The 14,411-nt window shown below is 41.8% G+C and overlaps 6 protein-coding genes across 6 annotated transcripts; all 6 read left to right on the top strand.

The window, feature by feature from the left end:
* Window positions 1-379: 379 nt before the first annotated feature.
* Window positions 380-2,023, top strand: LSB6 (1-phosphatidylinositol 4-kinase LSB6; the record flags this gene model as incomplete). The annotated part of the gene is made up of 1 exon (XM_018130853.1): window positions 380-2,023. One exon carries the CDS (start codon window positions 380-382, stop codon window positions 2,021-2,023), a length of 1,644 nt encoding a protein of 547 aa, XP_017986342.1.
* Window positions 2,024-2,116: 93 nt separating this feature from the next.
* On the top strand, window positions 2,117-4,354 carry CHS6 (Chs6p; the record flags this gene model as incomplete). The annotated part of the gene is made up of 1 exon (XM_018130852.1): window positions 2,117-4,354. The coding sequence occupies one exon, from the start codon at window positions 2,117-2,119 to the stop codon at window positions 4,352-4,354; it is 2,238 nt and encodes a 745-aa protein (XP_017986341.1).
* Window positions 4,355-4,908: 554 nt separating this feature from the next.
* SAP185 (Sap185p) lies at window positions 4,909-8,019 on the top strand (the record flags this gene model as incomplete). Its single annotated transcript, XM_018130851.1, has 1 exon — window positions 4,909-8,019. The coding sequence occupies one exon, from the start codon at window positions 4,909-4,911 to the stop codon at window positions 8,017-8,019; it is 3,111 nt and encodes a 1,036-aa protein (XP_017986340.1).
* Window positions 8,020-8,343: 324 nt separating this feature from the next.
* PHS1 (enoyl-CoA hydratase PHS1) lies at window positions 8,344-9,018 on the top strand (the record flags this gene model as incomplete). The annotated part of the gene is made up of 1 exon (XM_018130850.1): window positions 8,344-9,018. The coding sequence occupies one exon, from the start codon at window positions 8,344-8,346 to the stop codon at window positions 9,016-9,018; it is 675 nt and encodes a 224-aa protein (XP_017986339.1).
* A 203-nt stretch (window positions 9,019-9,221) lies between these two features.
* MRPL49 (mitochondrial 54S ribosomal protein bL21m) lies at window positions 9,222-9,698 on the top strand (the record flags this gene model as incomplete). Its single annotated transcript, XM_018130849.1, has 1 exon — window positions 9,222-9,698. One exon carries the CDS (start codon window positions 9,222-9,224, stop codon window positions 9,696-9,698), a length of 477 nt encoding a protein of 158 aa, XP_017986338.1.
* Window positions 9,699-9,985: 287 nt separating this feature from the next.
* On the top strand, window positions 9,986-14,116 carry BCK1 (mitogen-activated protein kinase kinase kinase BCK1; the record flags this gene model as incomplete). Its single annotated transcript, XM_018130848.1, has 1 exon — window positions 9,986-14,116. The coding sequence occupies one exon, from the start codon at window positions 9,986-9,988 to the stop codon at window positions 14,114-14,116; it is 4,131 nt and encodes a 1,376-aa protein (XP_017986337.1).
* Between the last annotated feature and the right edge of the window lie 295 nt (window positions 14,117-14,411).

Here is a 14,411-nt window from a genome sequence, read left to right as displayed (position 1 = left end):
TTTTAATCGAAAGGGATTCCAATTCCTTCTTAAGGTATAGAGCCAACAGTTCTGGTATTTAAGTCACCTTAAGCATAGAACACAAGCTAGTATTTATAAAATGGCCTCTCGTTGTAACGTGATTACTGATTGCTTCTACTCATAGAAAGGGGACATAAAATTTTCCGCGATGGGCGTTAGGCTTACTAAGTGCCAGAAAAACTGACACGTGACTCTCCACATCACGTGGAGGTAGGCACACGTGACTAATCATTTCACGTGACCACCGGGATCTCGGCGGCTGCAGGGGATTTATAAGGTTTCTCTGCTAATAGCCAAACAACCACTACATCCGGGAACAACATCATCAACAGAGTTAGTTGCTGGTTTGCCAAAGAGCATGAAACAAGCTCTGCTTAAGCACCGTACTCCGCAGTATGGTTTAGTATCGAATTCTAGTTATGACTGGCTTCGGTATCAGGAAGAGGAGCAAGAGCGGATAATGGTTATATTGGCAAATGCCCGCCACCAACAACATGCGTTTCTGAAAAGTGATTTAAGGACTAGATCGTCGTTTATTTCAAGGTTGTGGAATGATGGTCTTGGAATGCTACACTCCGGTAAGAGGGTGAGAGGAAATAAAAAATGTGTAATTGAGTATTCCGTGTTTCAGCCTGCGATGACATCTGCGGTGTCAGAGATGGACTATGAGGACCAGAGTGAAGACAGGTTTCAATATATAGTTTCAAATTGTATTGAGGCTATGAAGGAGGAGGGCAATGAATTGAAGCGGATTCCTACTGGGTCCAGTGGTTCGTATTTTGTGTATGGCACGAGTGGCGAGATCGAGGGGGTTTTCAAGCCGAAAGATGAGGAGCCATATGGGCCACTGTCGCCGAAATGGACAAAGTGGCTACACCGCACTTTCTTCCCCTGTTTTTTTGGACGCACTTGCCTGATTCCAAACCTTGGATACATCTGCGAGGCAGCTGCATCACTGCTGGATCGCAGGCTTCACACAGGCCTAGTACCTCGAACTGACACTGTAGTCCTTGACTCCACAAGTTTCTATGATGCACGAAACCGCTGGTTTTGTGGATTGACTAGCAGGAAACAGCGCAAGTTGGGATCTTTCCAGCTATTTCTGAACGACTATGTAGGCGCAAATGAGTTCTTCGAACGCTATCCACTGCATATGACGCAACGTCAACTAGATGAGGTGGATGATCTCGAGGCCGCGAGATTCAGGTGGACACCAGACACCTTAATGCAGTTACGACAGCAACTAGAGAAATTGATTATTCTGGATTATATTATGCGCAATACGGATCGCGGTCTTGACAATTGGATGATTCACCTGACAGAAACTTCAGATGGCTGGAAGATCCAGATTGCCGCGATTGACAACGGTTTATCATTTCCTTGGAAACACCCGGATGAGTGGCGCTCATATCCCTACGGATGGCTGTACCTCCCCCTGTCAATAATAAATAAGCCTTTCTCCAAAGAAACCCGCGAACATTTTCTTCCCATCCTGCTAAGCACTGACTGGTGGGAGAAGTCGTACGAGGAATTTTATGAGCTCTTTAGTAGAGATGCTGAATTCCAAGAAAGGATGTGGAAGAAACAATGGAGCGTTATGAAGGGTCAAGCATTTAATGTCCTAGAAACCCTGAAACATCCTAACCAGGGACCACTGGAGCTGGTCCGCAGAACACGCTGCCTCGTCTTCGATGAGATACTGGAGGTCACCAGTCAATACCTTCCACAAAACATTATTCGGTCGGCTATTAATGAAGAACTTGCGATGGCCTCTTCTCCTATGGTTTTATCATCTGTTCCTGAAGAAAGTGCAATTATAGGGTTTCAGCCTATAACTGGCAAAAGGACTCATGAGGAGCAGGATCAATCGCCTATGGATTATTCAAGTCACGATGGATTTTCAAACTCAAGCAGCGCTTTAAACCATGCTAATACTAAGAAGGTTATTGTAGAGAGGCTCCAAATATGTAACAGTAGGCCACCAGTATTCACCTGGTTTTGATTGAGCACTATCACGCGGAATTAACATCCAGTGTTATCTTCAATCGTATGTAACGACTATCAATAACCAAAAGTGTTGCAAATTAAAGCGCTAATGAGAATGTTAGGATTACATCCAGCTAATGCTAAGGATCGCCCAGCGTCTAATACGGAAATGGAACTATTTTGGAATGTTATTTCCAGGCGTTCCACTGTGGAAAATGGGAATGCTTCAACTGCTAAATCAACAGCGAGAGAAAAGGAACCACAACCGTTGAATAATGTAGATTCTCAAGCCAAGGTTAAGCCAACTATTCAGTATCCACGGCTAATTGAATACAAATGTGGAGAATCGTTAGCTATTAGAACTAACATATTACAAAGGGAGTGTGCCTCCACTGTAGATAATTTTGGTGTACCTGATTTAGTACATGTTACAGAGTATGATAGTATTCACCATCACAACATAGGAGAGCACCACTATATTACAGGGATAGATGTTTCAAGTGAGGCAATGCCTATCGCATACCTAAATACCCTAAGGTTAAATAGGGAAAGTTCTAAGGAGCATCGGAGGGTTTCTATGTACTGTACATTTAACATATTTTCAAGGGTTGATATACGCATTAGATTTGAGTCGGAGAAGAATTATCAAATTAATATAATTAATGTCAAGGGCGAAGAGGAACTCAAGCTAAGCGAACGACTATGGGATGAGACTTTTGTAAGCGGATGTATTAGAAGCATAGTAATCAATAGGGATCGTAATAGGAAAGTCCCAGGCTTGGTAGAATATCCCATCGGCCGAGATGCGGGACATCTGTACTGCCAAAAAGTGATTACTGGGCTATGCAAATTCATACCGAGGGCAATTGAGGCTGGATATGACCCGGCTCTCTACGATTCACCGTCCTATTTACAGAACTACGTTGTGGACACCCTATCTCACTTTTTATCTATGTCTCAGCACGTGATGTATGACTTCACAATCAAGTTATTAGACAGGCTAGCGGCAGAGGATTCTGAAAATGAAGTCCAGTATAGACTGGTGCAGTCCAAGATAGCGTTGGAAAGCCATGCCCACGAGGTAACTTCAGTCAAGTTGATTCATGATGGCATCAATAAGTTTTTCCCTAACATTACGAAGCTCTCTCAAACCCAGCTGCGGGATCTAGTTGATTTCCTGAACATGCAAGTGAAATTCCTCATCCGTAAAGCAGATTTTAAACTAGCGCTACCAATAGCAGATCGTGCAGTATCGATTGCACCTAATAGTTTCATAGCTTGGCACAATTTGGCCGTTTGCCACCTAGAATTAGCTCATTACGACAAGGTGCTAGGTGCCATCAGCTCAATGCCTCATCTTGCGTTTCCCACGCTTGTTGAAACTGCACTAGCTGACGTCATAGAGCGCAATTACTACAAAAAGCCACTCGGGGCAGAGCCCACTAGCAACCTGTTCCCAAGAGAATTGACCTACGTCACAGACACTTTCACAGATATGAACAGTCTAGAACTCCGCACCCTCATATACGGCAGAACTGTTATGTCCAAGCCCACAGACCACGGCGGCTATCTCCAGGAAATTTGGAACGGCCCATGCAAAATCCTGGGCCCAATATACGGCGTCCGTAGCTGTAACATTATAAACTTTGTTTCTGAGGCAGAAGTAAATGCCATCAACCACATGGAATTCCTAGAACGCAATAAATTAGCGAACAGCCTATCTCCTTCAGAAGCCGAAGTCTACACCCTCCTAATGCGTATAATACAAGAAATCGGCTGGTACGAGTTCCTGGAACTCCGGCTTCGAACCTTCGTCACAAAACAGGAGTACTCAGAGCACTCCCAAGTCATCCCCACAGAACTAAAATCAAAGCGCATCTGCGGCACATGGCTCGAAAAACTCGTCATGCACATCTATCACGACCTAGAAGCCTGTCTGCACATAGATCTCAACTCATCGGAAATGAAAAACAGCGCTCTAGAATGGCAGCTCATCGGTTTGACTCTAGTTCGTATCGGTAACTATGATGATGCCATCGCCTGTCTAAAAACTTGTCTCTCCGCACGATTCGACATCATAACCGCCGAAGCCCTATTGAAGCTATACATCGACGGTCATTACAGCGAACAAGACATAGACATCATAATAGATCTGGTGATTAGAACCTGTGCATATGCGTTACGTTTTTATGATAGGTGTCAGTGGTTAACCATGCGCGCTCTCGCAAAGCTATGTGACCAGCACACAAAGGAGATTATAACAAGCCGCATCCAAGTCTGTTGTGTGGAAAATAATGGAATGATTTCACTACTAGAAAGATTCCTAAATCAGATATACCAAGACTAGCGTCCGTACTGTTCTCAATATATCGTTATGGATCCAATAGTATATAAGTTACCCTACCGATATCGCTTACCAATCAAGTCAATTTTAACTTTCAAAAACGCCGGGTAACCCGAGGATTTTAGCCCATTTCCGTATTTTGGTTCTCATCTTAATTGACAAATTTTGAGTTAAATGTAAACCAACTGCCAACAACACACAACAAGAAGTTCAATAAATAGTAGGTTTAGCTTTTCTTAGCGCGTTTACACAGACGTGGAGGTTTGTGATATTGGGCTTTTTTTTTTTGAAGGTAATTTGTTGCCATATTAGCTGATAAACAGCACTGTGAAAATTTTTGGAGCTGCGAAGACAATAGCGCGGACTCTGTTTATTTAGAAGGACTCTAATTGTATTAAGAAGACGTGATAAAGATAACTGTTTAGCGTTTAAGCTGCTGTTTTATTAATTGTTTTGCATTGGCGAATCTGTCGCATACTTTTTATTCAGTCATTTTTTTGTATTGTAATCCAGGTGTCTTACGGGATAGAGCATATTGGAAAGATTTGCGTGGTTGAATGTCGGCATCGTTTTGGAAGTTTAGCCAAGATTACTCTACAGAGTCGCCGTTAACGGCCATTCTTAACCGTGCATTTATCAAGGTAGATAGCAATGCTAGGGTAGAGAAAACGACTAGTAAGGGCAAGAAGGATACGGGTGAAAACGAGGCGGATAATGAAACTGGGAGAGGGAAAGAAGAGCAGGATGAAGAGGAAGAAGGGGCCGACAGTAGCGAAAAACATCAAAATGAGGTTTTAAGCGGGGATGAGGAGGCTGTGGGCCTTAATGGGGACCTCCCGGAGACAGAATCAGAGTACAAAGATTACAAACCAAACCTAGATGTTTTAGAGGACCTTTTGGACGACGAGGAATCGTATACAGAACTTCTATGTTCTAATTTCAAGCTTATGATTTTTTTTAAATACCCGGAGGTTTTAGACAGGCTAATTGACTACGTGACAAATGAGCGGCTTTTGAAAGAGACTGATACTTCTCAAGAAGTCTCCGATGTTCCACATGTAGCAGATGCCCAAGAAGAATCTGAAAGTACTTCTATTCCTACTGATGGTAAAGTAAAGCACAAGAATGGTGAAAATGCTGGGGATAGCATTGATTCAAATCAGCAGGAAGATTTGGACGCTAATAATGATAACCGTTGTACGCTGCCGCAGGAAACCGCCGAACAGGCAGAATCCAGAAGGGCTAGGATGGCAGCCGAAATATTATCTGCTGACGCTTGGCCTATATCGTCGGCTATTATTGAAAACCAAGAACTATTATCTAAGTTATGGTCTATGCTTGATCATAGTGCGCCACTTTCAATAATTTCGTCGTCATACTTCATGAAAATCAACGAAAGGCTATTAGATATGGTAATTGCAGCCATGATTCGTTTTATTTTGAATCAGAACAACGTAGTTGATAGATTTCTGACACACATAGATAATCCGCCGTTGATGGACTTCTTATTAAAAATTGTCTCCACGGACAAGCCGGATACCCCAACCAACATAATTGGGTTACTAAAGCAGCAGAAGTTAATTCCGAAGTTACTGGATCACTTGTCACCAAAGTACTCTTCCTCGGTGCAATCAGCCGCCGGAGATTTCTTAAAGGCCCTAGTTACCATAAGTGCCAACTCAAATAATGAAATTGCATCAGCAATTGGTCCTAATGAACTTACTCGTGAATTGGTTTCACCACCAATGGTTGCTAAGTTAATTGATATCATGTTAGAGGGAGGAACTTCTTTAAGCAATGGTGTGGGCATTGTTATCGAACTGATTAGAAAAAACAACTCTGATTATGATTTTATTCAGGTGATGTATACCACATTGAAGACTCACCCCCCAACTGATAGAGATCCTATATACCTCGGTCACCTGGTCAAATGCTTTGCTGACAATATCCCAAAGTTTAACCGTATATTGGTTGAAACAAAGCTTCCTCAATTAGAAACGCCTTTTGGTTCTATTGAGCCTTTAGGTTTTGAGAGGTTTAAAATTTGTGAGTTGATAGCAGAATTGCTACATTGTTCTAATATGGGATTGTTAAATGAGCCCAAGGGAGAAGAAATCGTACATGCAAGGGATGTAGAGAGAGAGCATAAATTAAGTTTGGATATGTATGGCACTACAGATGGCTCTGTGGATCAAGAAGGACAAGAATCTGCAGCTCAGGCACCATCGGACGACGAAGGATTATCTGGTAGGATCAAAGATTTGCATATAGCTCCTAATTCCGGTGCGAATAGCACGGATGAAAGCCCATCTTCCGACTCTCAAAGTATAGTCACTCCTCTTTGTCAAATGGGCACAGAGGTAAATTCTGAGGAATCATCCGATATTGAGCTCTCAGAACAGGCTATACGTGAACAAATGGTTATCGGAGACAGGCTAAAGATTGCTCTACATGACAATCGGATCATTTCCACAATCCTTAAAATGTTTTTCGACTTCCCATGGAACAACTTTTTACATAATGTTGTTTTTGATATCGTTCAACAAATTTTTAATGGTCCTTTGAAGTCTGGTTACAATAGATTCCTCCTAGCAGATTTAATTTCAACGTCACGTATTACAGATGCTATAATGGAGGGTGAAAAGAAGTGCGAGGATTACGAAAGAGAAACTGGGTTAAGGTTGGGCTACATGGGTCATTTAACGTTGATAGCCGAAGAAGTTGCTAAATTTGCTGCTTATGTTGAAGAAATGAAAATTACGTTTAGTAATAGCATTATTATGGAGACCCTAAATGAGCCAAAATGGCGGGAATACACCGAAGTCGTATTAGCAGAAACCAGAGGCAAGTATAGTACTGTCCTCGGTGATTTTGTTGAAGATGATAAACGGGAATACGGCAAGGTGATTGATAAAGAAGAACACGCTCAGTTCACTAACGGAAACGACATCTATCATAACTCGTATCTGGAACATGATGATGAGAATTATGCTGAATACAGCGAGATGGACGGAAGTCGTTATTACGAATATGAAGACGAAAGCGGTCATACTACCAGGATACATCTAAATCAACTTGATAACGACGACATGGATGATCTCGGCGCATCAGACACTGTGAATGATAGTAAGTTTAGGAATTACATGTCCCACGAGCTCGCTAAAGATTACACAGCAGGCAATTTCTCGTCTGATGAGGAGGATGATCTTGAGGGACCAGAAGAACATGATAGTCACTGGCCGCAGGACCCTAGCGCTAGCGATCATACCTCCGAGAAAGTCAGCGCCACTAACTTTATGCCACAGGTTCCTAATGAATCAACTTCGCTTATGAACCAGAGCATCTTCAACCATCGGCCGTTTGAGTTACAGGAGCACGATGCTGCCGATGATGACTACATGGATCCCAACGACGACGGCCAATCCTATGTGAAATCCCATCACCCACTCTACTCCAACATGCTATCCAACTCCCATTCAGATAACCTCTATTTTAAGAAAGAAGATAGCAACGGCGATGATAGTGAGGAAAGTGATGAGGAGCTCATTATGGTTGACGAGGCTGACGCTTACGAAGACGACAATGGCCTCCAACAAAGCGGAAGCGAGTATGCATTATGTCGAACATCGAGTAAGGATGAGCTTAAGTGGGAATCTAAGAACGACTGATGTCACCCCCTACAAATTTATCAGGAAAACGGACCACATCTAGATGGGTATTTTACTGTTTCTGTTTTACTACAAATCTTACTGTGCTTCCATTAAGTACTAAACAAAAAGCATTCAATATGTTTTGTCATGTGTAATTATTATGCAAGTCTATCATGCAGACCGCATTATATATCTTTTTACATACTTTTAATGTTAACTCTTCGCATTGCTTTGTTACCCAATTTGTGAGTGCTGACGCGATAGCTTTTTCTAGTTTAATTATATTGTTGATCACTAATAAGATTTGCTGCCATACATCTAAACTAAAGAATTAAGAAAGAAATGGCACGTAGGTCCGTTAAAACCGCGGAGAAGTCTCCATTTTCGCTACTTTCAATATACAACCTTGTGGCTTCATTTGGTTGGGGTTACTTGTTATACAATGTACTTGCTGTATACCCAAAGTTGTTACAGCCTTTATTTTTTTTGAGTACGAAGAATCTGTTGATTATAATACAAACTGGAAGCTTAATTGAGGTATTGAATGCTGCTTTAGGTCTTGTTCGTGCTCCTGTTTTCACCACCGCTGCGCAGGTGGCTTCTAGATTGCTAATGGTGATCGGGGTGTTTTTACTACTCCCTGAAACCCCGGCTGCAAATGGAATTCCATTTATCACAGTATTGTTTGCTTGGTCCTTTACAGAGGTGATCAGGTACTTCTTTTACTTCTACAAGCTTTCCTTCGAGAGTAGACCACCAAATTTGCTTGTTATCCTACGTTACAATATGTTTTGGGTTCTATACCCAGTTGGCGTTGCCAGTGAGCTTGTGATCCTCTATTCTGCGCTACCATATGCTGAGGAGATCTACGGATGGGGGTACAAGGCTTTCCTCATCTTTGCAATGCTCACTTACATCCCAGGTTTCCCCATACTATTCGTGCACGTCATCGGTCAACGAAACAAGGCAATGCAGGAGCTTAAGGCTCCTAAGGGGACTCCTAAGAAGACAACCTAGCTCTAAAGTAACCCAGCAACGTGATACTACGATCAATCGCACTATTCTCCGTATATCTTTATGTATAATGCTAGCCAGCCAATAAAGTAGCTGAATTAATATCACGTGACGTTGCTATAGGCCCAAAAAAAAAATTGCACCGAGAGCAACCGTTGAACAACCGTACTCGAGCAACCTGTAGTAGCAAATCAATACGAACAAGGATGTTTCGCGCTCTTTCACAAGGCGTATGGCGTACGAGGACTGCCCTAAACCCACTATCATATTTTTCAGATATCTCAAGGTCGTTTTGCAACACCAATCTGCATTCACAAGCTAAACAGCTCGATGTCACTCCATTAAAACTGTCAAATGAGCTATACGCCACGTTCAGGATTCACAATAGACCATATTTGGTGACAAAGGGGGACAAAGTCTATCTTCCATTTAACCTTAAGCAAGGTGAAATTGGTGACGTTCTGCATCTAAAAGATGTCACCACCATCGGTTCGAGAAACTTTAAAATCGTCGATGAGCCTTTGGATCCATCGTTATTCACTCTAACGGCAACTATAGTGGAAAAGACTAAGCTTCCTTATAAGGTCAAGGAAGTTACGAAAAGGAGAAACAGACGGGTTAGACATGCTATCAGCAAGCCCTGTTTAACCGTACTACGGATTTCTGAATTAAAGATTAACTGAGTTCAGTAAATATGTAAATAGCTTCATTAGATTATGTTAATAGACGCTCATATATCTAAATACCAGCAATAAGAGGTTCCGGAGATCATTTCGCCTACTTAGGCAGGCTTTGTTATGGCAGCATAATTATTACTGGAACGAGGCTAGGAAAATGATTTTGACATTTACGTACGAACTTACTTATAAACATTGGACATAAAACAGCTCTAAGAGGTGTTTTAGTAGGGTTTAATTGACGCTAGAGGCGCTATTAGGTTTTAGAACACTTAGATATCAATCCACTTTCGATGGCTTTTTTGAAAAGGTTGAATGTAGCCTCGCATTCACGTTCCAGCTCAAATTCGTCTAATAGGGCTTCACAAAGTTCAGGTTGTGTAGGTAAAACATGCCCAAACAAAGTTCATTTAGAAGCTTCCGGTGTTAGAAATGAGTATCTAAACCGCAATGCTAAAGCTAGTGAAAGTGGTGGCTATGATGCTTTAAGCGATGTTGGCCAACATTCTGCCCCGCTTAGTCCTAGTGAGGCAAATGTTATTAGTAAAGATGATATAATGGATACCGAGACGAGAGTATCAATAGAAAAGACAGTTTATCCATGGGATGTAACTGATCCTGAGCAGTGGACTATGCATCGCGTGAAGACCTGGCTAAAAGAACATGATTTCGACGAACAATGGGTATCATTTTTCCGTAAGAACCACATTTATGGCAAGAATTTCTTACAATTGTTGGCTAAAGATAATTTTAGCAAGCATGAGAATTTCCTGTCGACTACTAAGAATTCCTCCTATGAACGGTTCCAATACCTCCTGAAGCGGACTTTGGAAGATAGTGTTACTTGTGGTCACAAGGCACAGAGAAGCACTATTGTGAGTGATGCACGGAACTCATTTGATTCTATTAGTAGGCATATGAAGCGTTTGAGTGGCGCTTCTGACCAAAGGAGTGGGCATTCGGACTGTACCTACTCTAGAAAAGCTGCGGATATCGGCGAGGAACGATATGCGCGCGGGAGAACCCACCAAAAGGCTAGGAGTACTGGTGCAATATATAGAAGGAGTTTTATTTCATTAAGGAGTCTTTCGAGCAATAATAGAGGTGACCATGATGATCGTAAGCCATTACCAATTGTCACGCTAAATATACCTCCTAGACCTTTTTCTACAATCGAGAACACACCAAATTCATCTCCTACTTCAACTTTAAAATTGCAGCAGTCGCCGCTTTCTCCAGTAAATGGTCAGATTTTTAACAGAACCCATAAAAGTAGTTCTTCTGATTCGTCTTTATTCAACTCCAAATCATATAACGAGGATATGTTGAAGGTCTCCAACTGTAGTAGTCCACAGAACGAGTGTCCATCTCAAAAAAGACTATCAGATGTTATGCATTCGCCTTTAAGGCTCTCTCCATGGCATATGGATGATAGAAGTAAGTTTTGGGACAAGTTAAAGAAAATAACGCATTCGGGTAGTGATCAATGCGGTCCGTCAAGATACAAGGCGTTATCAAACATTCGTGGTACTGGCCAGCAAATTTCTACTTTACAAGAATACTCTGATGAAAATCTACCTTCAGCTACAAGTGCTAGCACTGCAGAAAGTTTCTACAATGTTAACCAACCCCAAGTGCGTATGCCAAAATTGGAAGACAAATATCATCCTGTAAAAACGCCTGATTTTGTTTCGCAGTATGTTTTGGTTTCTAAGGATAATAAAGCTTTCTTACCTTTGCCATTGGGCTCCATTACAACTTCCAAAGATTTAAGAGAAGAAGTGTCATCTTTGCTGGACATTAAGAGTGATTTTACCTTCCATCTTACAGACTTCGGATGTCAGCCGGGCGAACCCCTCCCGGCTGATGTGATGAGCACTTTACGTGATACAGCCTTTATCAATTCAAGTTGGAAACTTTACGTTAACTGTAACGTAAAACCTAAGTACTCTCAGAAGGCTGCCGAGTTAGTTGAAGGTTCCGTCAACACAAAAGCTTTCCCTAGTAAAAATTCATTGAAATCAACCACTAGTAGTGTTGTAAGCTCTAATGATGATATGTACTCATTCACTGATATCACGTCAATTGATGAACATGGAAACGTTACTGGGAGAAGAGAGTACCCAAAAACCCCAAGCCACTACTATGATCAAGGTAGTGCTATTCAGAGCCCAGAAGTTGATTATTGGAATATTAAAGATAAATTGCCTGATCTTAACTCCTCAATAAGCACAGCAAGAGTGAGATCAAACAGCAAAACTGCAATGGCATCAGGATCCTCCTTGGATGACTTAAAGAAGCAGAGCTTTAAGGTGATTCGGAAGCACAGTAATACTGAAATAGATTTTAACAAAGGTAGAGCTTCGCCTTATGTAAGACCAGAGTTGGCACCAAAACGTGACGCCCCAAAGCCCCCTTACATGGGTTCTCAAATCTCCTTAGCTTCTGTTCATTCGGTACAAAGCGGTGCAACTGAGTCGGTAGCTCCTCCAATATCTCCTGGTAAACCTAATCGTCAACGCACAGTATCATTTTTGAAGAAAGTACGCCCTCCGCCCCCTGCAGTGGATGGTTCAATATCTGTGGATACCAAGGTAACTATTTCCACCCCAGAGAATTCCACACCAACTGATTCCATAGTTCCTTCGTACACACCGGCAACTTCGCACGTGTTGGTTCCAAAACCGTACAAAGGTAAGCTACCAATTTCAGACGGCGAACCTGACGAACAAAAAATGACTACTGCAGCCTCTATTAGTCGGAACCATAGGACTAGAAGATCTTATTCTCTCAAGACTTCTTCATTGCCAACAAGGGTAAATTCGACTCGACTTGTATCATCTACTTCTGCAGCAGATATTTTCGATGAAAATGAGATATCATTCGCAGGCGCACCGGAATTATCTGACTTTGATAGTGAGGGGAGTGTTGACTCGGACGATATTATTTGGTCATTTGATAAATCTGCTAAAGATTCTTCCACAACAGGCGGTGAACTTGAACGTGCCAACTCCGCAGCGGATACTACACTCTCTAGTGATGTGAATGAATATGGTATTCCATCTCGTAAAATGACCTTAAGACCTACTGCAGAAGTGGTTTATCAGAATCTAGAAATGTTCTTCCCTGACACTGATCTAGATAAACCAATATTGGAAGGATTGACTCCTTCTGCGTCTCCTGCACCTTCAATTAAGTCTCCATTACCAACAGTTCCTGATAGGTCTGTGACTCCATCCCCCTCAAGTTCTGTCAGGCAGCTAACACCGCGTCCATTTATAGCAAACAACAACTCTAATGATGATATTAATCAAGTTGACACAGTAAAGTCACCAAGACGCACAAGGACGATTCGAGCTATTGCTCGTGAGGCTAGCGAAGCAAGAAAACAGCGTTTAGTGAATAACGTGAAGCGTCATAACACCAAGATGTGGGGAACGAAAGTCGTTGAAATAACAGACAAGCGCACCGTATCTATTAATAAAGCCAAAAATTCTAAGGGCGAATATAAAGAGTTTGCCTGGATCAAGGGTGAGCTCATAGGTAAAGGGTCATTTGGTGCTGTATACTTAGGGTTAAACGTAACTACTGGTGAAATGATGGCTGTAAAACAGGTCGAAGTTCCAAAATTTGGCTCACAGGGCGAAACCGCGGCATGTACAGTAAATGCTTTAATCTCTGAAGTGTCAACCCTAAGAAATCTTGACCACCTGAATATTGTGCAATATTTGGGTTTTGAAAACAAAAATGGAATCTATAGTCTATTCTTGGAATATGTCGCAGGTGGTTCTATAGGTTCACTCTTCAGGCTCTATGGCCATTTCGATGAACAACTGATCAGATTTTTGACGAGGCAGGTTTTGGAAGGACTGGCATATTTGCACCTGCGCGGAATTTTACATAGAGATCTCAAAGCAGATAATATTCTCTTGGACAATGCTGGTGTTTGCAAAATCAGCGACTTCGGTATATCAAGACAGTCCAATAACATATACTCCAACTCTGAAATGACAATGAGAGGAACTGTCTTCTGGATGGCGCCAGAGATGGTCGACACGACACAAGGATATAGTGCAAAAGTCGATATCTGGTCTTTGGGTTGTGTTGTTTTGGAAATGTTTGCAGGTCGCAGACCTTGGTCTAATTTTGAAGCAGTGGCTGCCATGTTCCAGATCGGTAAATCTAAAGCTGCACCACCCATTCCAGAAGATACCTTGCCCTTAATTTCACAAGAAGGTCGTGATTTCTTAGATAATTGTTTCAAGGTAGATCCAGAAGAGCGACCTACCGCAGATAAGCTTCTGTCTCATCCATTCTGTCAAGTCCCGCCAGAGTTCGATTTTGCTGAAACTGACCTGTTAAAATTCATCAAACAGAATGACAAGCTCAACAACAGTAAATTACGGATTAACTCTCATGAATAATGCATACTAGCATCGTTTGATGCCCTGTTACCATAGTTGGTTCGCCTAGGAACTTAGTAAGTTCTTATGTACCATGATAGAGCTCAATTTAAATACAAAACAAAGCGATATAGTACATCAAATACTCTAATAAGTATATATAGACGCACTAATGAACAATTGTGGGTAAATTATTGTCCTATATCCGGCACATGATCTTCCCTTAACTTATTATTACGTTAAAAATATCAACGCGTTTTTGCTTAATCTTCTTAGGACAAAATAAATAGTGAACAAGGAACCAAAAGATCACAGG

The sequence above is a fragment of the Eremothecium sinecaudum genome, chromosome II, assembly GCF_001548555.1.
Source record: "Eremothecium sinecaudum strain ATCC 58844 chromosome II, complete sequence".
Classification (NCBI taxonomy): Eukaryota; Fungi; Ascomycota; class Saccharomycetes; order Saccharomycetales; family Saccharomycetaceae; genus Eremothecium; species Eremothecium sinecaudum.
This window is presented reverse-complemented; position numbering and strand designations above follow the sequence as displayed.